The 27,898-nt window shown below is 40.2% G+C and overlaps 1 protein-coding gene across 1 annotated transcript in view; it reads right to left on the bottom strand.

Moving 5' to 3' along the window:
* Nucleotides 1-26,216, bottom strand: part of atp1a2a (ATPase Na+/K+ transporting subunit alpha 2a) — a 55,149-nt gene extending 28,933 nt beyond the window's left edge. The window contains exons 1-12 of the mRNA XM_079243930.1: nt 26,076-26,216; nt 25,183-25,260; nt 23,455-23,514; nt 22,452-22,655; nt 18,499-18,612; nt 17,963-18,097; nt 15,013-15,130; nt 11,652-11,920; nt 8,320-8,518; nt 6,615-6,724; nt 3,606-3,740; nt 356-435 (exon numbers count right to left, since the gene is read on the bottom strand). Of these exons, the coding sequence (XP_079100056.1) occupies nt 356-435; nt 3,606-3,740; nt 6,615-6,724; nt 8,320-8,518; nt 11,652-11,920; nt 15,013-15,130; nt 17,963-18,097; nt 18,499-18,612; nt 22,452-22,655; nt 23,455-23,514; nt 25,183-25,260; nt 26,076-26,087 (1,514 nt within the window). The 5' untranslated portion in view covers nt 26,088-26,216. The remainder of the gene's footprint in view (nt 1-355; nt 436-3,605; nt 3,741-6,614; nt 6,725-8,319; nt 8,519-11,651; nt 11,921-15,012; nt 15,131-17,962; nt 18,098-18,498; nt 18,613-22,451; nt 22,656-23,454; nt 23,515-25,182; nt 25,261-26,075) is intronic.
* Between the last annotated feature and the right edge of the window lie 1,682 nt (nt 26,217-27,898).

Raw genomic sequence — 27,898 nt, 5'->3', positions numbered from 1 at the left:
ATAAAAATCTAAATAAATAGCAGTGTGTGCTCGTGTTGATGAAGGACCCTGTCACCCTGTTAAACAGAGAGGCTACCTGACCTGGTTTTAATAGTTGCAGACAACTCTGGAAGTTTTTGTTGCACAGAATAAGAAGATATCAGACTTTTACTTTATGTGCTGTGCTTTTAAGTATGCTAGGTTCTAATGGTCTTTTTTATTGACACTAAGCAAGAAACATGGATTATTGCCATCCTTTAAGACAAGTGTGTTCTTTCTCTGTATCTGCAGAGCAAACAGAAGTGGTAAACAGCTCCAGTTTTGGCTCAACTTTCCCCTTTGAGATATATAATCGATACATTATTGATTGACAAACCTGTCCAGGATCCTCTCTGGCGCTCCCTTCATGACCAGAATATGACCAGAGGGATTGTCCTCCACTTCATGGACTGAGAGCTTTGAACAAAGAGAAGAGGAAGAGCAACAGTGGTCACATGACAGGATTTTCCTTTCTGAAAAATATCCAGCTTGATGTGATGTTGTTCGAGAAAGAAAGGTTCCAGTCAGACATCTTTTCTGTAGTGATACCAAACAAAACAAAGTAAAGATGTCTGACTGGATTCTGGGAAGCTGCTGTCAGGTTTTCCAAAGTGATTCCTAATAAAAGTCCTACTGAAGATGACTTGACAGAAGTCACATTGAACATCACATGTATTCCCTGTCTGCATATCATTCATCCACTCTGGCGTGTATTCTTGTGGGGTTGCACCTTCTCTAACCCTTTCCCCAACATAAGCCTCCACACTCTCCCCCCTGATAGTTTGTATCTGAGTCACGGCATATCTAATCTTAGATAAGCCGAGCAAAATTGCTTTTTTTTTTTTTTTTGCTCCCTTAACAGAGTCGTTTTTATTTCAAGTCCAGTAACAGTGCAGACAGGAAGTGTTTTGTTGACTTTAACATCACTGATGTGCAATTCACCCTGCGATGGACCGCGAGCTGTCCAGGGTGTATCCCGCCTTTCGCACAAAGACTGCTGGGATAGGCTCCAGCTTCCCCGCAACCCTTCACTGGATTAAGTGGTTAGGAAAATGAATGAATGAATGAATAAATGAATGATGTGCAATTCATACTGGCTGAAATCCCAGGCTTGTTGCAACAGGGATGTTGTCCCCTTGAGCACAACATAAGTGTTAAAAAAAACAAACAAACAAACACCAAAACATTTAAACCATTTGTATTTTATAATGTCAAATATGAAATGTAGCTACTATACAGGGAATGATACTCTGTTGCTTGCTTAATGTTGAAAAATAAAAAAACAAAAAAACAAAACGAATATCAATAACCTTAATTGCTGTTGTAATAATTTATTCAATTGTCTTTATAATTACTGCAGCAAAAATAGCAATTTAGCAAGAAGAAAGTTGGCTGTGGAGTTGAGTTACCCTTTAGAGCACAATGTCACATTTAATACATACAGTTGCTGAAACCTTTTGCACCCCCCCCCCCCCCACACACACACACACACACACACACAAATCAAACAAAAAAAAAAAAAAAGCTAATTTTTGTAATGTTTTGTTCAAGAACCAAATAAGGACTGAATTATTTTTAAAAAAAATGTGACTTTTTGATGAGTCAGGGTTTTAAAAGGACGGCATTTGATCCATCTACTTACATTTTTTTTCCTGCAAATTTAAGTAAAAAGAACTTCAAACCTTCAAAATATTTACTTTTGATCACAGCTAAGTGGATTTTTCTCTGTCAAGGGTAACCGTTGTCTAGATGTCACAAAAAGAAAACAATCTGTCCTTCTTCAAAACGCCTTTTCATGCCACAAGCTTGTTAAACAAGAATTTACCTTAAAATTAGTCTTTGTTTAATGCAATAAACAGCTGACAAAAAGGCATCTTGAAATTCACCTTGAAATGTAAGTGCTCCAGAGATCATCTCCATTACTGATTTACTGTCAGAGCATCTTAAAAAGAAGAAGGACAGAATTAATTTACTCTTTTCTTTTCAAAGAACAAACTAATCCTGTCAAGTTGTGAATGGGATTAATACAGTTAACTGAGTGGTCCTCATTATTCCTGTGCACTTGTTTCACCTCAGCTGTCTATGAGAGTCTCTCCAACACCTATGCTCCGCTCTGTTTGGTCAGTTTCTAGTCTATTTATGGGCATGTGCATCTCTGCACCCAGAAACTGTGAGCTGGACTCGCTACATCACCTCTGCTTGACTGTTCATCTGTGAAAGCACTGTAGAAAAGATAGAAAGCAGAAGTGGGAGGAAAGTAGAAAAGAGCAGTGACTGTGGCAAACTTTGGTGTTGTGCGTGACAGCCTCCAGAGTAGTGCCTCCCACCATAACCTTCACATCCATCTCGTGTTTGTGGTCAAATGAACTCTAGCAAGACATCCGAAGTGGATTTCATCCCATTGGAGCATGCTATGAGACAAACTGAAACCTAAACAGCAGAAAAGAGTTGGAAAATACACTAATTGTTCCTTTTTTATTTTAAAACTACAACATTTAGCACTGTGGAGCAATGCATCTTATATTCTGTCATGCGACTGAGTTAGCCTCAAGGAGTGGTGAACGCTGAGTGGAATAATCCAGACAGACACACTAGTGCAGCAGTAACAGCAGGAGGAAGTTACTGAAGCTGGCAAATTGACAACTGATCGTATTAGTGTGAATGAAAGCTTCCCAAAAAGTCATTTCTGTAGTGGCGGAGTGTGTTAATCTGCTAAAACGGAGAGTTCTGTGTGTCCTTATCCTTCTTTTGCTGGGGTTTAATAAATGCCCAGGAAAGGACAAAGTTTCTTTTAAAGCATAAGTCCAGATGTGGGCTTTTGTTTTGTACCAAATCCTATCCAATTCATGATTCAGAGCAAGAATTTACATAGAAGATGAAATCATTTTCAGCATCTCTTTAAGAGAAAGTTACAAACAAATTTCCAGTTTTAACAAAGACATCTTTGTGCTGCAACTGTCCCGAATAAATGTATTTTCTCTGCACTAAAAGCCAGCAGCAGGCAGTCCTCATACTAAGCTGTTAAATATCCAGATATATAAGATTTGGAGCTTTTTTCTGTGGCCGGCTCTGCTGTGCAGCATGCTGTGCACCTTCCAGGTATAAATGCAAAGCAGGATGTCACCTTGAAAAGAGCATGCATGTTCAGGCTGCCTTCACTGGATGGAAAAAGGTTAAAAATGAATATACATGAATCGGCCCATTTTTTAGATGGCTTGTGTTCAAACTGTCCAGACAATAATAAAAGAATTGAGGTAATAAAGGACAAATAACACATGAAAAATGTTAACGCTGATGAGTCCACCAATCATTTATTATTGCATTAGTGCTTGCAGTAATTAAGTCACTTTTCAGGCAGTAACATGCGGCTTTGAGAAGGAAAGAGTGTTCTTCAGTTTTGAGGCTGTTGGCTGGATGAAATGAGACACGAACGGCACCTCAGGCAAGTCAGCAGTAATTTCCATTTACATAAAATTCAATCTGAAAGCCGAATATGAGACTGTAAACAAAATGCAAAACTGCAAACTTGTGATTTTCACTGCAGCTCCAGCACAAAGCCCGGATGAGGCACGAGCCCCGTTCCGTACCTGGTACTTGTTGGTGGAGTTGAAGGGGATCTCTGCCACTTTGGGGTTTCTGGCTCTCATGTCACGAACGCTCCCACAGCACAGCTCGACGCATTTCAACAGAGCTGACTCTGACGCATCCCCTGCTGTCTCCCTCTGGGGAAATGCATAGCACAGTCACTCACATATGCCTATTAAAAAACGAGTGTTGTCTGTCCCACTGTAGCAGAGGAAAGCTTTTGGATTATGTGTTATTTAATGGATTAAAGCTCAGCATGAGAGGTTGTCATTAATGATGCAGGTAGCAGAGTGTCAGCTGTATGTATGTGTGTGTGTGTGTGTGTGTGTGTGTGTGTGTGTGCTTGCGATCCGGCCTTAAGACTCCTTCTTTTGCCTGGTTTCAAGTTACATAAGAGCTTTGTGTTAGTAATGAAAGTGTAAAACCTTGTTTTATTCTTCAATTAGGGGGATAAATAATTTGAATAAAGCAAAAGTGTGACAGTCAGCTATGCATGATGGCAGTTTGTGGAGATGCAAATATTTTTGTTCCTAATTGCGGCATACAGACATCCTCTGCAAACATTGGAAGCTGTATTTTAAATAGAGGATGTTAAAGCTGACTAATGGGCAAAAAAAACCCTGCAGATTATTATTTTCTGTGCATCTAAATGACAGAATTTCTCATTTTAAGGAGATTTATAAATTTGAATGTAAGCAGATTATTGTAGCTTCATAAAGACACAAATGCTAAAAGGTTCCACTTTACAAAGCGTTGACTGGATGTGCATTTTGGTAGATTTACTGGCCTCGACCTCTGATCATGCTATTTGTTGATGCTTTGATAACCAGTAAAACCTGACTTTTTGGACATTTCCATGATGATAACAGCAATTCTCGGAGCCGCTTTATTATAATCAACACTGAACTGATGACCTGATGCCAAATATACATACGGAGGCGAGAGCGAGACACGAAATCTGCCTTCGTTTCTGTTTATTCATTCATGAACAGACGAAAAACAAGGACACACGCTCTGCGAGATTTGTCCTTGTTTGCACCGTTTCATGAATGAATAAGCAGATGAAGGAAATTCCATTTCTCTGTTTTTATGTTTGCAGATGGGGACCTGTTTTAGTAATGGTAGCGGTGCCCTCGCTGCTGTGTTGGAGGGCTGTCAAGAGGCAGATCTGTTACTTAATGCGAGGAAGGAAGCCCAGGCATCTCAAGGTGGCAGATGGGCTACAGCAGCGGGGTCTGCTCCCATCATGGAGGAAGCTGTAATCCCCATCACCGCGGGTCACGGTCAGAATTTCTTCAGGTCAATGTAGCACAGGCTGGAGGATAGCGCTTGGTCGAACACTGGGATGCTATTGACTCACCTACCCAGCCGAGTGTGTGTTTGTGTGTCATTGTGGGGGAGTAATTTCCAGGGGTGTATTGGATTATTCTCTGTATGTGTCTGTTTATGTGTGAGAGGAAGGTTAAGAGTGGGAGCCGGTGTGTGTGAAGTGCAGCTGTGTCAAGTACAGCTGACAAATTATTTTATGGGTTATTTACTTCTTTCTGCTTGCTGGGGCTGCCGTGTATGCGAGCATCAGCTGACCACATGAAAGGAGCATTTGCTCAAGTGCTGCACTTTTATGTACTTTTAGTGTCCTTAAACTGTACTTGAACCTGTCAGTACTTTGGTTTGTACTGTATATGTACTTCAGTTATCGCTGGATGTCAGGGATCTTAAACTCTGGTCCTGAAAGGCCACTGTCTGTCAGGTTTCAGGTGACTGCCTGCTCCAACAGACCTTGTATAAATATGGTGAATCCAACAGTTTGTTGTCAATTTCTGCAGAGTGACACATTAATCAGAGTCAGGTTGTTGAAGCAGGGAAACATAAAAAAAAAAAAGAGCCTGCAGGACAGTGGCTATGGGGTTTGCAGTGGAGTAGTTCATGTCGGTCCTGGTAAACTTAACCTTTTTTTGCACCATTTCATTTTTCTGCACTCGCATGTCTAAGAAATGCCACTGAGCAGATGGTTTGTCTCTATTAAGAGAAAAAAAAAAAGCAAGGCTAGTTGATAGACGCCTTAACTTTATTTTTATCAAAGGGACAAGAAAGGCAGGAAAATGCCTCATTTGTGACGTGAAGCTAGCATGAAGCACAGTGTCAGCATGGCGTCGCCTGCAGATGTCTGGAAGCTGCATGAAGCAAAATCTTAAAGAAAATAAATGGGAAGCTCTGCCTTAGTGGGCCAAAGTTTGAGCTCTCGACCTATAATTTTTTTTTTTATTACAAATAGTGATTTAGTTGTAATTTCGCTGCATTGTAGTGCAATTCTATAGAATTTCAGTTTTATGCCAAATTTCAGACTTTTTTACTTTATATTCATTCATTTATCGTTTCAAGATGTTTTTTTCCATTTCAAAAATTAAAACCTAAAGTGATATAAGCTGTGAGATTTCTTTTATTCCCTGTGTCTATGCCCTAAACCTCTACTGAACAGGAGGGAATGGATGCTTAAAACTTGCTCCATGAAGGGCTTTGCATTAAATTGTGCTTCATGTGGCCCCTGAACTAACACCCCTGCTCTACAAAGTACCAACTTCAGGCACTGAATACTTGTAAACATGTCTTATTTTCCCGTTTGCTTCACAATTAAAAACATGATGCACCTTTAGTTATCATTACATATTCATACATTACCATATTACTTCTTTGCCTTGCAGGAGGCATCTATAAACTTCCTACACCACTGCTTGTTTTGAGCGACAGCTCACTTGACACATCCCTTATGTTGTTAACTTCACCCTACTGGCAAGCCATGTAGGCAAAAAAATCATCTCTCATGAATTATGTGCATGCATTAGTTGATTCAAATCTATTAGAAAAAAAAGAGCCTGATCATAATGGCTTTGCATTAATCTAAATGGGTTACTTCCCACTGCTTTAAAGAGTTGAGATAATTCCCGAGCCTGGAGGATGGCGCAGGGGTTTTAGAAAACTGCTGTTGTGAAGTGAGTGATACGGGCTGATACCATCAGGATGGGAAGGTTCTCCTGTCCAGCTCTGAAATCAGCTCTGTTGCAAAGGCCAGCCACGCGAGACAGAGCACTCCAAGTATCAGAGCTCTTGTCAAAACACGAACCTGAGAGAATAGTGAGGGAGACGTGTTAGACTTTTTCTTTTTCTGCTTTTTTTTTCTTTTTCAAAGCGCAGCTCATGCAGTATTTATGCCACTGACTTAACTCACGGTTCACAGAGTAGCACTGGATATTGCAGCTAAATAACAGCATTGGGGTCAGTTTAGTTGAGCAATCACTTTTTTTTTTTTCCTTGACAGATGTGATTTTTCAATTCCCCTGTCTGGAAAATGGCATTCATTTCTAAATAGAATGCCGGCAAAATAAAAACTGTTTGGAGATTGCTTGTATCAAAAATTTTCAGCCCTCCCACCCAATCAAACTGAAAATGACCTTCACTCCGCTGCCGGAGCCTGCATTCATTTTTCATATTTGCCCTGGACGTCATCATGCATTCACTGTCGCTGTTTCTGTGTGAACAGACTGGCTGGAGCTGTTCAGGCTGAACGCAGGGAGGTGCAGGAAGCTCACCAGCTGCAAGAACAGAGCTCCTCCAGAGGAATTAAGCCTGCTTGGTCTTTATTTAGTATTTGCACACCAAGTCAAGAACCACTGGCGATTCATTGTGTGACTACACTGCAAAAACTGAAATCTAAGTCAGATTAAAAATCTTGAATTGAGTAGACATATGCTTTTTTTTTTTTTTTAAAGTTAAGATCATTCTTAGTTTTTATGGCAGAGAATTCCTCTTGTCTTAAGAGGATTTTTATTTGTTTTGGGAAGTCTTGACAAGGCAAATTTTCTTGTTCTGTTGGCAGATAATTTATATTACTTAAAGGTGGAGTATGTAAGATTTTCAATATTTTCAAAATAAATTAACTAAAAAAAAAAATAACTACAATCATAATTAGATAGTTTTTTTTAAACATGTAGGTTCCAGTCTGTCCATATTTGATGTGTTATTAAATTACAAGTTTAATTAATGACAAAGACCCTTCTTAAATGTTTGCCTACCAGTAAAAAAAAAAAAGTGCTTTTTTGTCATTTGTCATTAATTAAACTTGTAATTTAATAACACATCAAATATGGACAGACTGGAACCTACACGTTCAAAAAACTATCTAATTATGATTGTAGTTAATAGCAATTTATTTTGTAGTAATTTATTTTGAAAATATTGAAAATCTTACATACTCCACCTTTAAAGCAACATTTACCTAATTTTTGTATATTTTTTTCTTATTTTTTAAAGAGTTTTTGCAGTGTACATGATTGTCTGACTCAGTTGTTATTAGTTTTTATTGAACCCCTTTTTTATTTAATTATTTTTTTGCCAAAGCTTTTGGTCATCGCTTGAGGCGTCTTTAAAATTTTGGCTGGAATTTGGTGGGGAGACGGAATCGGATTGGTTCCGCAGCAGCAGTCCTGTGAGGAAATCTGGGGGGAAGCATGTGGGTTGTGCCACCCACTGCAGACTCATTCTGAAAATGAATCCAAGCGGTAGAGTGAACCGCCACGTTTGCTGGCGGTGTGAATATTGGACAGATGAATTTCAGCAGGCGGTTCCACTCCCCCTTTGCATTCCCTCACACTCTCCCTTTCCTCGTTTAATCTGCCATTCCCTCCACCTTTTATTAGTTCTTCTTCTCCTCCTCCTTACCGCTCTGGTCCTCAGTGGTGTCCGCCTCGTAGATCTGGTTGTCGAACCACATGTGGGCCACGGTCATGCGGTTCTGGGTCAGCGTGCCTGTCTTGTCGGAGCAGATGGTGGAGGTGGAGCCGAGAGTCTCCACGGCTTCCAGGTTCTTTACCAGGCAGTTCTTCTTGGCCATCCGCTTGGCAGTGAGAGTCAGACACACCTGGGAGGGCAGAGGGTGGCCGTGGTGGGAGGGCCGGAACAAAGGGAGGGAGAACGAGGAAAGATGATTGTTAGTCAGCGAATGTGAACGCAGCGGTGCGTTCAAGTGTTTGAGCATGTGAAGCCATGCGTTGTCCAGGTGTCTGATGAGTGTGTGTGTGTAGTTTTGGTTGGCTGGTTAACAGCAGGTGAACACAGAGATAAAAACACAACCAACAGACATATTCCATATGTTGTGAGGGATACATCAACACACATTAATTCAATCTGACCACATCAGCCAGATTCCAGTGAATATGCACAAATATTTCCTCGCATAACTCTCAAGTGAACGGAGCTAAAACCACCATCCACTGGAAGTTCATTCATTTTCTGTGACCACTGAAATATCGACTGATGGCATCTCAAATGCCAGCTGGCACTTTGCTTAGCTAAACCCCTTTACTCCTGCAGAAATACTCAACTATACCACTTCTGGATTTGATTGTAAATCACTTTTCTAGGTTTATTTAACATCATTAAAGCCTCACCTTACATTCACAGAAGGAAAATCAGTGTGAGCAAAGGTGCAAATGTAAGTAGTAATGCTGATGATGGCTTAGATCCATTTAGATGTGCCAGTAAATGATGACAGTGAGCCAGAAGGCACAATATCAGAGCTTGGGAACTGGCACACTTAAAGCGCCACTAATCCATATTTTCATGACAACAATAGATCACATGGCAATGCTCAATGCGAAAGCAGCTGCTCGGCAAGAAAAGCTGATGATAAATCTAAAACTGACTCTGTCATTTTCATCCCTTCTGCACGGCCTCAGGTAATTATTTTGGTTTTGGTGAAGTATTGAGCAGCCTGAGCCAGCATCGAATGTAAACAAAACGATGCACCAAAGAAAGGAAACACTGCAGGTATGTCTGAGTTCATGTTAAAAAGGGGTTTTCATCTCAGGACATTTCTTAGAGGGGCAAAAGTCGTGATTCCACCGAAAGAAAATGTTAAACCATAGACTGTATATAGAGATAGACGGAGCCTCTGTGTCGTCACCCATAAGGTTTCTGAAGAGCTGAATTGAAGCTCGGTGGGCAGTTCCTACCGTCGCCATGTTGGCAGAGGCATGCGTGTCGTCTCGCCCAGAAAATACAAATATAGACAAAGAGGTGGAGCTGAGAGGGGGGCCCGGAGATAACGGGAGCTAACCAGCTAACGGAGGTAAGCGGCTAAAGCTAAGTCACGTTGTTAACTAGCTAAAAACCACGGTTGTTCTACGTTCTTCTGACTTGAAGAGTGAGGTTGGGTACTTGTCAATCAAAAGGACACGCCCCTAAATATGCCGAACTTCGAGATGAAATTACTTTTAAACGGGCGAGTTAGAAAAAAATTCACTCCCCCCCACAGTTGTCTATAGCAGCATCCCTTAGTTATGCTGCTATAGGTTTAGACTGCTGAGGGACATTTCCTGATACACTGAGCTTCTTTCTTTTTCTCTTTGTCTCTTTCTTTTACCGCCCCCCCCCCCCCCCCCCCCCCCCCCCCATAACAGTGTTGCATCATTAACATGTATGTCTCCTGTCTCAGCAGGTCTCCCTGGCCGGGAGTAGCAGTTCCTGTTGTCTGTTGTCTTTCTGTCCTCTTCCCCCCACACAGCAGAGGCAGATGGCTGCCTGTCCTGAGCCGGGTTCTGCCGGAGGTTTCCTTCCTGTTAAAAGGGAGTTTTTTCCTTCCCACTGTCACCAGTGTGCTTGCTCAGGATGGGAGATTGAGTTGGACTCAACTCAATCTGTTGGTTTCCTTATATAGGCTGTTATGAATTGGCCTTCTTTATGTTTTCCCCTCTGTCTGTAAAGCGTCTTGAGATGGCATTGCCATGATTTGACGCTATATAAATAAAGTTGAATTGAATTGAATTGAATTGAATTGAATTGTCATGAAGTTAAACCTGACCTATTAAACCGAAAATGGATTTTTGAACCAGACTGTAAACATGTTTATTTCTGCTGTGAAGTTGGTCTTTTTAACATGGGAGTCTATGGGGATTTGCGTTGTTTTGCAGCCCCTAGTGGATGAAGGGGGAACTGCAGTTTTATGCACTTCCACATAGGCTTCACTTTTAACCGCCGGAGGCTCCGTCCGTCTTCCATATTCAGTCCATGGTTAAAACTAGTTTTACACTTTACAAAAAAAAGTACTGTTTCTTTTCCTTCACTGTTTTCTTTCCAATTTTATGGTTAACAAAGTAGGACACCAAGTAAGGTCCATAAAGACATGGATGAGCGAGTTTGGTTTGGAAGAGTTTGACTGGCCTGCAAGGGTCCCAACCTTTGACTGAACACCTTTGGAGTCAATTATAGTGATTACTGCGAGCCAGGTCTCCTTGTTGCTTCTGGAAGAATGGTCAAAAATTCCCATGAACACACTCCCAAACATTGTAAAAAGTTGTCCCAGAAAACTTGAAGGAGTTAGAACTTCAGAGGGTGGACCGACATCCTATTAATCCCTTTGGATTGAGAATGGGATGTCACTTAAGTTGAAATGTATGCAAAGGCAGATGAGCAAATACTTTTGGCAGTACAGTGTAAGTGAGATATAAGATGAAGTCCAGAAACTTTGGCAACTGTCCTGAAATGTAATGAACTAATAAACATATTCATTATATTCCCAGATTGATGTGGTCCTTATTGGCAATGACAAGCAGCTTTAACTACTGATGAGACTATATGTAATCAGAAGGTATTTAGAGATGAAATTTCAAAGATTAAATAAGCACTTCGGTCCATTCATTATTGATCTCCATCTTCATTATTTCTAATGCAGCTCTTTATGGTTTTATGCTCTACAATAAAATCAGAAAAGTTAAAGGTACTATTTTAAACTTAAAATGTGTTTCGCCAGCTTACATTTTTGGTCCATGTTCTGTTCTTTCTTTTCCTTGAAAATTACAGCCTTTAGTGTGTGGGGATGCGGTATCATTAGCTGCAGTATTTGTTGTCATCTTATACAGCACAGACAGTAAAAAGATGTTCCTTGCAACACTTTAACCTGCTTAGAAAGAGCTTAGAGAAACATTTTTCACTGAAAAAAAAACAGTTAAATTTACACTGTTTTACATAAATCAGTAACTTGTGGTGCTACTTACTGTCACAGTGGCCAGCAGCCCCTCGGGCACATTGGCCACGATGATGCCAATGAGGAAGATGACGGCCTCGAGCCAGGTGTAACCCAGGATAAGTGAGAGGACGAAGAAGGACACACCCAGGAAAACCGCCACACCAGTGATGATGTGGATGAAGTGCTCGATCTCGATGTTGATGGGTGTCCGACGGACTTCGAGCTCAGATGCCAGAGTGGCGATGCGACCCATCACCGTTCGGTCACCGGTGGCTATAACGATCCCACGGGCCGTTCCTGGTGAGACAGGGGTCTTCATGTTAGACCAGAACAACATTTAGGTGCATTATAAAATATCAGCTTAGCATCCTAAAATAAACTCAGGGAGCCTCAGATGAGTTATTACTTTTGTAGTTATTCCACACACTGATCTATCACAGTAGCTAATCAAAAGGCATCTATATTTTCATTGTAAGGGTGGATCCCTATATGCTCAGTCATTATAGGTAAGTCATAGCTTTCAGCGTGGTGACGGATGTGGTCTTCTTTCCCAGAGTGGATGCAAAAGGCAATATGAGTGTGGAAATGCGGAAGACCCTGCAGAAGTTGAGTGCTGTATTTTGTAAACAGGAAGGAGGCCTGATGGGTGATGATGGCTGGATGTGGACCAGTGATAGATGGAGGTGAATTAGAGGTGTTGGCCGGTGATTGATGGCTGGCCGACTGAACTGATGAGTTTAGTGAGTGAGGAAAGAATCAGGAACGCTTTAAAGACAAATGATCCAACCACAGACCTTGCTATCAGCACTTTTTTATGGTGACTTCTTTATTAGTTGAAACACAGCAATCTGCTGTGATGTTAGTGTGGTTGACAGCGGAAGTGAGTAACATTGATCATCTCGATTTGATGCAAAGTTCTGCTGGGAAACCTTGTATGTTGACATAAATGTGGATGTTGCTTTGAAACTGACCCCCCCTACCAGCAGTAAATCACCAGTTTGATCACAATATGATATTAATTTAATTTAATAGACATGATTTAATGCTGAAATCTCAAATTCGCTCATGATCCAAGTTTGGTTTGATTTGGTTTAGGCTCAACTGATTGATATAAAGCTATATAACAGGTAATTGAACACAGCCATTTCCATTCATATTAAAATAACAAAAATAAAGTTAAATACCATTTATCTTATGTTTTAGAGTGCTTTAAAAAAGACTCTGTTTTGTCTATTATTTAATAATGTTGCATTTTGAATAAATGCAATCAGCTCATTGACTTTTTCATTAATAAATCAATGCAAAGCAATTTGTTGTTACACAGATGAACGGCCACTTTTGTCCAGCTCCTGCAATGTTTACATGCATAATTTGGTGCGTCTTCGGGGCTTTTTGGATCCGTGGTTTGAAGCAGCAAACGGCACACTGCCACCAGAAAACGGTGGAGGGGAGCGGTGATGAGTAGTCTAGTTGACATGCAACCAGGAACAAACCACAGAAGAAGAAAAGGAAGAGGAAAAAGGAGAAGACAGAGAAGGTGACGAGGGCAACGGTTGTAGTGATAGCAGGAGTTTTCGAAGAAAGGCTATGTATGTGAATGTGTTGGGCGGTTGCAAACAACTTTACAGTTGTGCATTACTGAAACTGACGTCAGAACATGGAAACGAACTCTGAACGCAGCACCGCCCAGTAGAGGATGAACTGACTTAACCATGGTTGTATAAAAGACATATTAAAGTATAAAGGCAGCGTCATATTACAACGTTTCAGACAGATATACCTATTTATCTGTCATGGACCATAAATGGGGCTTAAGGCACTGTTACAAAATGCAAAGAAAGCGCACAAGAAAGACCCCGGCACTTTGACCCAGTCCTTTTCAATGATGCTAATTCAACAGAGCATGCAGAGGAAGCAGGAAAGCCCTTTGCCTGCAACCCTCTGGACACAATTTCCAATGTCTTTGCATCAGACAAAGTGGTCCCCTGTCTGTGTCGCCATGAAAGTTGTTTTGGCAACTCGCCACATGTTACTTGGTGAAGGGTCTCATGCATCAGTTTTTAAAGCAAGGGAGCTGCTCTGCAGCTGGATATTGGCAATTATTTCTCTGGGGACAAGCGAAGCACCATTTCTGCCAATAGTCAACAGTGACAGGAAAAAAATTATTTATAGTAATAATTAGCAGAAGCTGTGTGGGGATGATGAGGTAGAAGAAAAGTAAAGACGTCTCACTTCCAGACAGATGACTTGTGTTGGACCCCAGCCTTTATATTTCTGTTTTTCCATTTTTTTGTTGGCTATTCTTAAAAAATTAATCTTAACAATCAGCATGCTATTGAATGTGATGCACATACGGGCTTGTAATACTGGAGATGCTGCTTAAGGACTAATAATAAGTGGATATATTTTGTTCACTTGCATATACACTGCAGTACATCAGCTTCTTATTTTTATTTAAGCTACCATCACTCATTTGATTCACATCCATTATGAAGTAAATTTCATTCAAAAAATCAAATTGAGCACTTTTATTTATCGCTGAGGGGGAACTTAAAAGGCACGAGAAGCAGCATCATCAGGACCATCAGGACATAAGTGCTAATAGCAAGCAGAACTTTCTCTGTGTGGACAACATGGACTGCTCCTGAAGGGGATCGCAAATCTGTGAAAAACTGATGGTTATTTCTAAACCTGCTTTGATAGATTTTAAAAGCAAACCTGCCAGATTTGATGCACAATGAAACACAATGCAACAAAGTTATGTAAATATTACTCATCACTGTGAGCTGTGGTATGTGGCCTCTAAAGGATTGTCCCGTACTCCACAACTCTTAGAAAAATGTCAAAATCTGGCAGCAGTTATACAGACAAAAGGGATGTTCAAGGTGAAAGAATTTGAATGAGATGCATAACAAAATTCCTCAGAGTGAAAACATATTAAATGGACAGTTTTAATGTCTTTCCCACCATGGCGGCTCCACCGAATGAGGATCAAATGTCGAAGATCCACCAAACTAATCTTTTAATGTTACAAATATGACGAATGTTCCCTCCGTTTACAACCAAGAGCAGAAATTGAGTGATGAGGTTTTATGCTATCCCATAAATATGCTTAAAGCATCACTCTTTGATGGCTGACAGCAACTAACAATCTGCAAATCCCACGACTCAGTTCTAAATGGAAACACTCATTATTAATCCTCCTGCAATCAGCGTAACTAACTCCACACTGTGCCGCAGAATGGAGGCATGGCAGGCCGGATCAAATTGTGTACTGGAACATATTCATGGTTGGGTGGTGAAACAAAACAATGTTGATCTCCATATGGCTAAAAGACAGAAAGCCAGAGTCAAGAAGAGACAAGCATGGCCAGATGTGGCCTACCGACCCTCGACGCAGTTGGTAGAGAAGAAACAGATGTTTCGGGTCTCCAGGGGATTTTCGTGTGTGAACTCCGGGCTGCGAGTCTGGGGCTCGGATTCTCCCGTCAGAGAGGAGTTGTCCACCTTTACACAGAAGAGGGAAGGAAAAGAAAATGAGGGAGACAATAACAGCAGAGGGAAGAGGTCAATCTGGAAAGATGTAAACTGTATGATGCATCACTCTTCTTGTTTTCATGATGTTTTCACCTTTTTCTTCCTTCAAGTTCACTTATAATCATCATCATCAACTTGACAAAGCCACACATTAGAGAGAAAGTCCCTGTCCATGTGCAAGGTTAGGAAAACTAATTAAATTCATGTGAGAAGTTGCCTCCACAAGCTCATCAGTATGTGGAAAATTCAGCTTGAACAATTTAAGTAAGTTTTTCACTTCACTTCCAAATCTAAAGCAGATAAGGGCTTAAAAATCATGTTAGAGTGTGACGATGTGGTGGCTCGCAGGCAAACTCACAAAATTCACAAAACTAGAGCAAAGTCAGGAGGATGGAAGTTGAGTCATGTGGAGACGGTACCTTAACAACCGGATGTTAAAGTAAGTATCGCTTTCTGGCAGGGCGACAGAGAAAGAAAAAACACTTTCCTCTGATTGTTAAAGACTCCATTCAGTCATTTATTATCTAAAGCGCTTCGTCCAATTAAGCATCGCAGGGAAGCTGGAGTCCATCCCAGCAATCATCAGGCTAGGTAGACCCTAGACAGGTCGCCAGTCCATCACTGAGCCATTAAAGACAACGTTCATGTGAAAAACTGGAAAAATAAGATCTTGACTTGCACCAAGATGCCAAAAAAAGAACACAACTAAACAAAGTGTGGTTATTAAAGCGTGAAACTCTACCAAGTGAAGCAAGAATGAAACCTGTTTATAGCGACTACTTGCCCAAAGAACACAGCAATATGCATGTCATAACTGCAAGACGGATTGAGATGTTGCATCTGAGGTATTGACGAGTTGACATGACCATCATATGTGAAACACGATCAAAACTCATGATTAATTAACTTCTCATCATGTCAAACTTGCAACGAATATGTTGTTTTATGACAGGACAGTAAACCCACTGACATTCCCATCGTGAGCCTATAGGTGTTTCTTGTACTTTGTTTTTATCATGTTGTTATTTAGACCTTATTATCATATGTTCTACAAACATATAGTCTAAATCAGAGACGTCCAGCTCCGGTCTTTGAGTGCTACAATCCTGCAGGTTTTTTATAAATCCCCGCTCCCATGCACACCCGATACTAAATAACAAGCCAATATGCAGAACTTTGTAGCCCGCTGGATTCATTTCATTTGAATTATGCATGTCAGAGTAGGGATATGGTGAAAACCTGCAGGACTGTGGCCCTCAAGGACTGACTTTGGACATTCCTGGTCTAAATAGAGAAGGAACAAGTTCACATTACTTAAAATAAACATGGGGAAATGATGAATTATAACTTATGATGTATATTTGTTTAATTTATTCATTTAATTTTCTCTATTTTTTCATACTGTAGGGATGTGATAGTGGATATTTGCACAGATGGGCTGACCAATGTGCACACATGCTTTTAATGGTACACAACAAAAATCCTGACTCAGTTCTGATCATGAGGCATCAAACGTTGACATTTCATAAAATCCTGTGGCGTCTTTGACATAAACAGAATCTGATCAGTGTCAGAACTAAACGCCAAAAAGTTTTTTTTAACACATATATATATATATATGAGAACATTTTTTTATGAAGGAGGAGTGATGGAGAAATCACAAAACTGTGAGTTGCAGGATTAATATGCAGTTTTCATCATCTAAAGTTAACAAACTCAAGGTAAAAACAAACAAAGAAACAATTAAACATCTAGAAATATGCATACCTGTACCATTGTCAACGTAGTTGTGATTCATATCTAATAGTACTAAAATGGAATTGATCTCAAAAATAAATCTAAATTTCTGATAGACTGTCTGCAAATAAATGAATATCTCAGATTTATTCGAATAGTCTCAAAAATGCTGAAATGCCCTGATCAGTCTAGTTCATTCATTCATTCATCATCTGAATCAATGAATCCGATCAAGGGTCGCAGGGGAGCTGGAGTGTATCCCAGCAGCCTTCAGGTGAGAGGCGGGGAACATCCTGGACAGGTTGCCAGTCCATCGCAAGGCATCCGTCTAGTTTCTTCAGTAATATTCTTCTGGCATCATAACAAGCTATTTAAGTTTCTCTTGGCTAGCTCCTCTGTAGTGTAGAGAGGAGTACAAAGAGCCGTTAAAAATAACTTTTCTTCCAACTTTCCTTTAGTTCTGTTATCTTTTCACTAACTGTTGCATAGATTTAGTCACCACGCGTCATCCTGGGTTAACTTAATGCAGTGGTGATGCAGTGCTACTGGGCTAATGCTAGGTAAAGGCCTTTAGCATAAATGGTACTTCCACATGGATGAGCTTTAGTTTTTATACTTTATCACTGACAACTTTGCATTAATAAATATTTCTAAATCTTTGATGCACTGCTAAGATTTCAGATGCATTGATAGACAGAAAGATCTGTAAAGTTTTCATTGGAAAGTGCATGGAAACTTGCAGAAACGTTTAAAAACAAAACAAAAAGAAACACTTTGCACATTAATGAGCCATCTCTCTTTCATCATCTATCATTGGCAAACTATGGTCCTCCAAAAGAAGTGGTCCCAGGTTGTAAAATTAAACTAATGCTAAAGTCAAAGAGCAAAAAGCACCCTTGTCTCATGTTAGCATGCTACATTCCAAAATTAAATGCTTCTTGTAATAAAAAGCTAATAAACTCATTATCAGAAAAGATAGTCAGATCAAACAAGTTAGGAAAAGAGTTACAGCTATCCCACTGAAACCTCCAGGCCCCCCCTAGAGCCCCAGCATCACTCATATACCTTGCACCCGCTGGAGGAGATCACTCGAAGGTCAGCAGGAATCCTGTCTCCTCCTTTGAACTCCACCAGATCTCCTTGCACCACAAGTTCTGCATTGATCTGCATCTTCTCCCCCTCCCGAATCACTATCGCTTGCTGGCACAGAGAAAAAAGCAGAGAGACGATGGGGAGTGATGAGGAGGGGGAGATGGAGATTTTCGTACAGAGGGAGGATTTAGCCAGATAAGGAGAGAAGAGCCAGAGGGTGTAGTTGTATATGAAAAGCGGTGATAGCGGAAAAGGAAGAAGAGGAGAAAAGGCAGGTAGGGAAAAGAGGGAAGAAAAAAGATTAAAGAATTAGGCAATCGAACCGCTAGAGGTGGATAACAAGAGGAGAGTCTTCATGCAAACTCGCTCACAATTCAAACTTGGCTCAAACATTTATTTTTCTTTGTGTGAGCCTATTAGGTTTCCACTCAAGTGGGTATGTAAGCCCTACTTGTGGAAAAGCTTATTGATTCAGAAAGCCCCGAGTCTACGCCAGAGCATCGTCTTACCTGTGGCACCATTTTCTTGAAGGAGTCCATGATTCGAGAGCTTTTGGCTTCTTGGAAGTAGGAGAAACAACCAGTGATGATGACAACAGCAGCCAGCACCACACCCAGATAGAGCTGGAACAGGAGCAACAAGCGGGACACACAGAGGGGCACGGTGTCATCATCCAATCAGGTTGGGTCATGTAAGACGTGTCAAAGCGGCTCAAAACAGAAAAATCTTCAATCCAACCAGAAGAACTGAGGGCAAAGAAAACTAGAGAACGCTCTCACTTTTAAAGGGGACATTTAAAAGTCAGGAACCGACTTCTCATTTAATATTCTTGTCATCTTGGACTTCTAATGTTGGTTCAAGAGAGCGTCTGAGTCCCAAACCCAGAGAACAAGGACTGAGACTCTGATCTGTGGGGCCACCAAGCGACACTCTGAACTGGAGCCTCTCTTTGTACTCATCCAGTTACACGACATTCGCTTTGGTTTTGTTCTGTTTTTTAGTTTCTGTTTTCAGTTTTGCAGTGGAAGAGCTGTTATGGGTTTAGCTCGCACTGATGCTAACAAGACAGCCAGTCTGTATGAAAGCGTCTGCCAGGCGGCGAACTGTACATCTTACTCAGCTGGAATGTAAAACTCCCAACTCCTGAAAAGTTTGCTTCTGCTTCAGAAAGTACGGCTTTCATTTGACAGCGAGAACAGAATGTTTTCCTCTTTTACACTTGAGTGGGCTGTGCAAGATCATCTGAACCGGGAAATATCTCTGTATCCTCAGAAAATCACTTGTGAGTGTTTACAACATCTCCCTTCCATTCGGCGCTTAGTTTAGTTTGCCTTTGCTGGTTTTTCTCACCTCTTCTACCATATCAAGACAGCAGCTGTGTAGATATATTGGAGCAACATCTGTCCAAACAGATGACTCATAATAATCTACGAATGTAGAAATTAAGGCGATGCATCAGCCCATTTCCATTAGCAATTTTCTTAAATTTAACGTCTTTTAGCTGAACTGACACACAATAACTAATGAAGATACATTTATCTTTTCCTGACAACAGCCGTGTGTTTGATGCTGTAAGTGTGTTTCATTAACAGAAAACTGCCGATAAATTTTGCAAAGTGCCAAAGCTGCAGGCAGTCGGGGCTTTGAAGTAGCTCAGCAGAGCAGCCAAGCCGCTACATACTCTGAATAGAGAGATGTAATCGCAGGGAGATTAGGTTTATCATGAGTATGCATGCGTGTGGTTATATATCTACTGTATGTTACTGTAGATTATGCAAGGCTTTAATGCTGACTGGAGTTGGTTGAAGCTGACTGATGGTTGCGTAGTGAGTCGGAGTCGTAGCGTGCAGTGTGAACAGTGCTTTACTTTGCTGTTTCTCAAACGGGGGTTACTTCAAGGCATTTCAGGGGGTACGTTAAAGTTTTTGAGAACATATACCTTTTTATGTTTTCTTTAAACATCCTTAAATAAAATAAAATGATATAAACTTAAATAAACATTTAATATATTTCAATCAATTTAAGCGTACATTCATCAACTGAATTTACATTCAGACTTACACCATTTTATTCCTCCCAAAATCCTACATTCAGACATGAGTTGAACCCCACCCTTTCCAAGCCAAATCATATCCGTCACTGTCGCCTTAACAACGCAAATGATGAAGTCCTTGTTGAAGTGTTGTAGAGATGTGCAAAACATTTGCCGTTGTTTTGCACGGTTAAAGATTTACAAACGAAACACAAATGACAAAGTGATGTTTTTCATGTTTCTTTCTTAACCAAAAATACTTTGCAATGGTGGGGGTACTTGGCTGAATTTTTTATTTTTTTTTAATATAAGGGATACCGTGTTGCTAAAAGGTTTAGAACCGCTGCTTTACTTCATCAAATCAAATCAAATCAAACTTTATTCATAAAGCACTTTTTCACAATAAAATGCAACACAAAGTGCTTTACATGATATAAAAACACAACAAAGAAAATTCATCAGCCCCTCCCTTCTTACACTTAAAACGCATACACACACCCAAACAACATCAATTTCCAACACTACTCTTAAACATTACGCACACACCTGCCTAGTTATTTATTGCTGAGCACAGATGAGCCTGGTAAGGAACACCATCGCATGCGCTCATTGACTGCGTTTCCGTGGGAACGCCAGGAGTGCTGCTGGTGTCAGTGCTTACTTTAACACCGCACTCATTCTGGGGGGTTTCTGTCTCAGTGCTTTTGACTTCATTTATCTCCATCTTTTGTCTTCTATAAGTTAATGAATGCCTTGGTTGGGCCACATGACTAATTGTGTTCCCAGTTAGACCAGAAGGAGAAACAAATCTCTCAAGCCTATCTTTGTCAAGTAAAGGTCCTTAAAAATTTCCCATCTTTGATCTGTGGTTTGACATCAGAGAGAGTTCAGAGTGGGTCATGCGGTCTGTTTTTAAGCACTCTGTGTTGCATATTTTGCAGAACTTTGATGTTATAACATAATTAGTGGAATATCTTGCTAATGTATCATCTGACAAGCTATTTACGTATTTCAGACCTGTTAAGTTCCTAAGTAAGCTCATTATATAGGCAGGTATGCACTTTTAGAGGAAGTTTTATGAAGTTTTGTTTAATTATTGGATTTTAGAAGATTCAATCAGGACTTTTATGAGGAGGTGTCACTCCATGGACAAATTATCCATCATTCAACACAGTAATGGCAAATCAACCATCAATATATGTCAGCACAGTAACAGCAGTTGTCCTTGTGTTGTGACTGAGTAAAAGGTGTTTTCACACAGACAGGTTTTTTGCAGTAGCTACAGCACCTTCTTCTGGGATTTTTTTTATTAAAATCCATCCCGATAATGCAGCTAATGATGCTTGATGATCAGCACAACCACAGATTGTTCTGAGGAAAGTAGAGACGTGCTGTAAAATGTGAATAAAGGCAGAGTAAATTCAATAGAGAATCATTCAAATGTGGAGTTTTCCTGGAAGTGATGCACATATAGTTCACCAAATGTTAGAAAAAAAACCCATTTTTTTCTTTTAATTGTTCTTTTATAAAACACTTTAAGAATAAGAAAAGGCCTTTCCTCCTCTACAATTCTAGTTTGAGGTTTTAAGCCAGTAAATCTTTTACTTTTGCACTTGTAACCCATAATATATTAAATATAAGCACGGATCGCATTGGTATGTGAAGAATGTGTTTGACATTATGTTGCTGAAATAAGCAAAGCCTTCCCTAAAACACACCTTCATCGCTCCTTCTGAAGTAAGATGGAAGACACAAGAAGAAAGGACTTTAAAAAAAAAAACAAACAGATAACATTTAAACGTATTTTGTTTTGTTGTTTTCCATTTTCTGGAAGGTTTTTCCGTACAGGGATGGCCATCATTCGCTGGAAACACAGAGTTTTACCACCGAAGTGTTTCTGGTTTTAAAGCAGTCCTGCCTAAAGCCCCAAAGATCACGACCATTAAATTTGTTTTATTCTCGTCTCTTGTCAACAGAAATTTATCTTTTTCTATTAAATCTTTTATATGTCATACGCCGTATATTCAGAAATGATCATTTTATATTATATTTTAATATTTGAAGGACTTCTGTGAATGATGATTCCCACATTTATACTGAAGAGAGAATATATCTAAAAAAAACTCAAACTTTTTTTAACACCTTGTATTTAGTCTTTATACATTTTTCATAGAAGAATTTGGAAAGTTATGCCTGAATGTGTTTTCTTAAGTCAGACAGTGTTGCTTGGTATAAACTGAGATTAATCAGCATTATTTAAGTTTTCAGAGTTTTTGGAGTGTTTAAACTACACACATTTAGAGAACACGTGTCTCATCATACATGTAAGCATTTTTCCTCATATAGATCCTGTATATTTGCATACTTTATCATTATTATTAATGTGCATGTTTCTGCATATGCATGCATGTTTTCCAAGCAGTTTCTCACGTTATCATTGGCCGGCTCGTCCTCCATTGCTGCCTGGATGCTGTAGGCCAGGAAGCAGAGGATGGCACCAATCCAGAGCAAGATGGAGAACCCACCAAACAGCTGACGGCAGAACTTGACCCACTCTGGAGTGGTAGGGGGAGGAGTCAGCGCATTGAGACCATCTCTGGCCAGAACCTCTGCAGCTCTGACATGTGTCATGCCCTAAAGTAGAGAACAAATTTTAGGAATGAGGGTCTTTCAGACAGCAGTAGGTATCTTTTTTATAATGCAAAGGACCAGTTTTTTTTTGTTTTTTTTTAGCATGTCTTAAAAAGCTGTTTTACTGCTCCAGCTGTATAACATCAACTCTTCCTGTCTGGACTATTTAACTATACAAGTACAGTAAACCGATTCTCTCCACTCATATAAGTTGCTTGGCTGTGACTTTATTGAACATTTTTCTTCTGTCACAGTCTAATTCACAGAAAATCCATGCACATAACCTCGAATCTCATGATTTCCCTGTATTGTAAAACAACTCATGCTGACTTTAATTGGAGCTTTGGACAGAGTTGCATTTTGTAGCCTCCATTATTTTTCCCTCTCCCCCATTCCCATCATGCAAAACCCAAAGGATCAAATCTGCTTCGCTTCACCTGCAATGCTGCAATGTCAAATTTTACGGCCAGCAGCCAATCATGGTTACAGCAAAGACTTGTGATGTGTTTGTGTCTGTTAGTGTGTGCGTCTTTAGGAATTTTCTTTTTTTCTTGCATCAAAGAGTGCAAGCTTGTTTATGTGTGCAAGGGATTAAAGATGAAGAAGATTCAAGGTGAGCCTGGGACTCTGTGGTGGGTCTAAGTCGACCAAAGCAGCACTTGGTCTCAGTTTGGATGTTGCTTTGCAGCCCCGGCAAACACAGATTACATCTCTATATGGGATATTACAGCAGCTCTTTGTTGTGTGTTCGTGTGCGCACAAAGTTGTGTAAGTAAATGGATCTGTGTGTGTCAGTTATTACCTGTGTGATATCCACACCATAGCGCTTTTCCAGCTCGTCCACAGATATTTTGTGGTCATCCTGCAGGGATGAAATGTTTTTTTTTTTTCTTTAATAAATCATAAACACACACACACATTCTTATAGTAAGCTAGTTGTTGTGCTTTGTGAACTCTTAGATGTGTGGCTGCAACAGCAAGAAGCATTACTGTCTTCCATCTGACTGAGAAATGCTTTATTCTCTGTTTCTAACCTGGTCCAGGAGATTTATATGAATGATTCATTTCTCATGACAGATCAGAGAGGTCAAAGATGTCCTCTCCCTCTGCATCTCATTGAGCTGAGCTAGAGAGGAGTAAACTTCTTTGACTTGCTGCTGCAAACAAAGGCAGCCTCAGCCAGGCCCCGTTTTCTTGTTTCGGTGGCTTATTTCCACCATTCTCGCGCCACGGCTTCTCAAATGTCAAGACATTTCCACTGTCGCCGCAACAATGATTGTGTTTTCAGAAGACTGAATGTATTTACTGCGCGCTAATTCCACGGTGACAGACACTTCTTTCGCAGTCAGATGGATGGTTTTGTTCTGCTGAAAGCGCAGCTGGAGGACGGGTCGATGTGACATTTTTGCTCTTGACCATTTGTTGGCGTTTTTCCCTGATTGTTGTGATTTTTTTAGCATAATTTGAATCTTGTCCATGTCTTCTCTGATGACGATGATGACCAAGGCTAAAGGCAGAGTATCTGGACAATAGAAAATATGTTTGTTTTTTTTCCCCTTGTGTATCAAGCCAAAAAATGTGGATTTCAGCTGCATGATAAGCCAACAAATTGAGTTTTTTTTTGTTATTATTGTCTGAAAAACTGCTTTGTAAAGTGAATCCTACAATGCAGCAAAAAATTAATTTAGCCATCAGCTTTCAGGGTGGTGTCAGTCTTACACAATGGAAGGCTATTTTGTTCATTGGGCAAAAAAAAAAAAAAAAAAAAGGAGAAATATTTTCTGTTTATTTTCACAAACAGCAGCCTCAGCTGCCTGAAAGTAGTTTGGCCAAAATCAACTAAACGCCCTTGTATTCACAAAACAGTTAAGATATATTTATCAGCCGCTACACGCGGTATTGATCAGCCATCATTTGGAGAACACTAAAATGATTTTTGTGGGGGTTTTTTCCTGAACAAAAATAGAGGCAGGAATTCACCAACTGGAGACGTATGGGTTGCAAGTTGATGACAGTTAAATTTGACAAAAACAAAACTAAATGTTGACGGTATCAAAGCGATTCTTTCCCTTTAATCAGGCTCAGACCTACTTAACCATTGACAAGAGCTACTTCATCGCACACACAGAGCGAGCGGTGAAACTTAACCCAGATTTCATGGGCATCACTTGGCTTTTTGACAGCATCTCAAAGAAGTACAGCTCTGCACAAGGCAGAGAAGTCTGCACTATGCTGCTGGTGGCCCACAAATTATTCAGTGTGTTTCTGAGTACAAAGAAGAGCAACCAGAGGGAGGCTGAGCAGAGAGAAGAGGACAGGCTGGCTTAGAGCTCATCTGCAACTGCTTACGCTCAGAAGGTTGGCTTTGCCGCTTTGTTTACGGACCACTGTTTTCATTCATAGCCTTGTTAAATAACTTGTTTTTTTTCGCCTTAATGCTATTTGGGGATCATTTGGGAGCAGCAGCATTGGAATCAATCACTGTGCAGAGTGAGTGCGGGTTGAAGCAGTGACAGCTTGTTTTTCTTACCAAGGCCACCTCCTTCTTCAGCTCATCCAAGTCTGCGTCCTTCTTCTTCTTCTTCTTCCCTCCATTTTCGTCACCACTCTGCAAGGAAATTCAGATGTAAAACCTTCATCCTAAAGCTGATAGATATTTACATTCACAGAGCATGGCACGGGAATATTAGAATATGGTTGTGCTGGTTCATTTCAATCTCCTGGCATGCTTGGCAAGCCATTCACTGGATATGGGAGAAACAAATTGGTCATAGTGTGAGATCCTCTTTTTTTTTTTTTTGTGAGTGTGAGAGTATGTGAGGAACAGTTGGAAGAATGATGCATCATGGAAATCATCTGCTGCTGTCAGTCTCCGCTTAGCAGCACGTGTGCATGTCCGAGGAGTAGATATAGAGTCGATGTGAGCGACACGGTGAAAAAGTAATCAAAAAAAAAAAGAAGAGCCAAAGAGGGAGCATCGAGGCAGCCGAGTGCCTGAAATGTGTCTGGCATAGCAATTTCCCCCCACTGTGTGTGAGGAAGATTACCAGGCTGTCCTCCCATAAAGCTAAATGGAATGGGTCTAATGGAGAGAATACAAACAAAATTACGTAATTACACTGATAAACAGCAAGCCGGGAAGAAAACTTATTAAGGAGGAGAGCAATCACACTGAGATATTATTGTCTAAAAAAAGAAGCAGTGTGACGCTCATAGATTTCAAGCCCTGCGACGTTTGCACAACATGCAGGTTCACACCATATGCTGCTCCTGTACAAACACTCATACTGACAATATTCCTGCATTTAGTGAACTAACTAAAGTTAATGAATCAATCTAATGAAACTCACCTGTGTAAGATCAGCTTTTTGAAAATAAATAAATATATGAAATAAAAATAAAATTAAAAAAAAAGGAACTTACCCCTTTACCCATGTTTAGTGTCCAGACCTTGGCAGGTTACAATGTGGTTTTCAGGGACCCGGCCACAGCTCAAACCGCCTGTCTCCACGTGCAAAACGCAGCAGGGGCTTTTTTTAGGCCTAGCACCCCCACACACACACCAAATGTCCCATTCCCCTCCCTTCTTGTTCCCTCTTGTCAAGGTAACCTGAGCTAATCATACTCCACCCCCAACCCCAGGCCTGCTCTGCCCCTACCCCAACCAGCACAGTCGTACACAGAAGGGTCCCTGCACCTGCTTAGTATGCCCCCACAACACACACACACACACACACACACACACACACACACACACACACATATACAGCCTCCAGGAGAACAGCACCCCGATCAATCACTGCTGTCAACGCTACAAATGAAACCTTGAACTCAACATAACTTACTGTATTTACAATAAACAGGATAATTAGAGATCAATACTTGCTTCATGCTTTATAATGAAAAGGCAGCGGTGTGTTCAGCTGCTTGGATTCAGGCTGGATCCTTGTGTCTGTTCTCTATGTGCAAGTAAACCTCTGGGTTTCTTGGGGCTGGATTCAGACAAATACAACAGTACAATTAATTTACTGCAATATATTTCTAACATAAGGCAGGTCATGACCACTGCACCCTGACAACAGATGCAGAGAATAATGACTTGTCAAATGAGGACCAAATGTCTTCTCACAAGCTGTCGGTTGCTTTTACGGTTGATTTTATGGTCTGGATCCTTCTACATTACATTGTGCCCAATAAGAGCTGTATTCCTGACTTAATGTTAGCATTAGTCACCTTACTGTGCTCCTGTCAGGTGTTCTTTCTTTTTTTCAAGGATTCTTGACTTGTTTGTTCCGCCAGGACAGCAATAGGTCAGGTATAGATCAAACATGCAGCTCTGGCTTGAAGAAAGAAAAAGAAATGAGCTACATAACGAAGCATCGAGTGAAGTCATTCAGAAACATTGCGGAAAGCAATGAAAACTCGAGTAATTTCCTGCAAAGGCTGGGAAACTAGTTTCAGTAGATCATTTTAAAAGTATGCAAAGACCATTTCTCAGATGCTGAATAAGAATTTGTATTTCAGTGTTTGCTTATTTTTTTGGTTTGATACCATCAGACTGTCTGTATGGTTTCATTTTAACTTCCTTTCATTGCACCACAGTGGTAATAGACAGTTTATATTATACTTAAAACTCTATTTATACCCCATTGCCTCACTGTCCTACAACACCATACCAAGTGAAACTCTTACAACAACTATTAAAGCTTAATTTTGCTATTTTTATTCAGGGGTGTTAATTTATCTGTTTATTCATACTACCTGAAACAAAATTAACCACTTAAAGAAATACTGTCTGAAGGTATTTTGAGTCATGGACAGACCAATTATTAAATTTAACAGGTAATGAAGTCTCCATTTGAGGATTTAAAGGCTCTGACTGTGTTTATGATGCACCAATGTCTCTCTTGGTTTCAGTTGTCATCTCTTTGCCCTTTGTGGCAATAAAACATCCACTGTAATAACATACATGATCAAAATATCCTACTTAATTCTACTTTCAGTCACTGTTTAGATTCATTTTATGGTCATATAAAGACATTAAACACAGGTGAGGGCCAGAGAGAGAGAAAAAAAAAAGACATTGATGACTGTAACTGTGTGCAAGTGTCTTTTTTCACCTCAGCAAACAAAAAACAAACAAACAAAAAAACTGCCTTCTGATAAAAACGGCCATTGACATGCAAATTCAGTGAAAAAATAAAATATAGTGGGAACAATACCTGTGCTTTTCTGTTTCCAGTCCT

This window comes from Telmatherina bonti, assembly GCF_933228915.1.
Source record: "Telmatherina bonti genome assembly, chromosome: 7".
Classification (NCBI taxonomy): domain Eukaryota; kingdom Metazoa; phylum Chordata; class Actinopteri; order Atheriniformes; family Telmatherinidae; genus Telmatherina; species Telmatherina bonti.
Note: the sequence above shows the minus strand (reverse complement) of the source record. Positions and strands in the feature narration are given on the sequence as shown.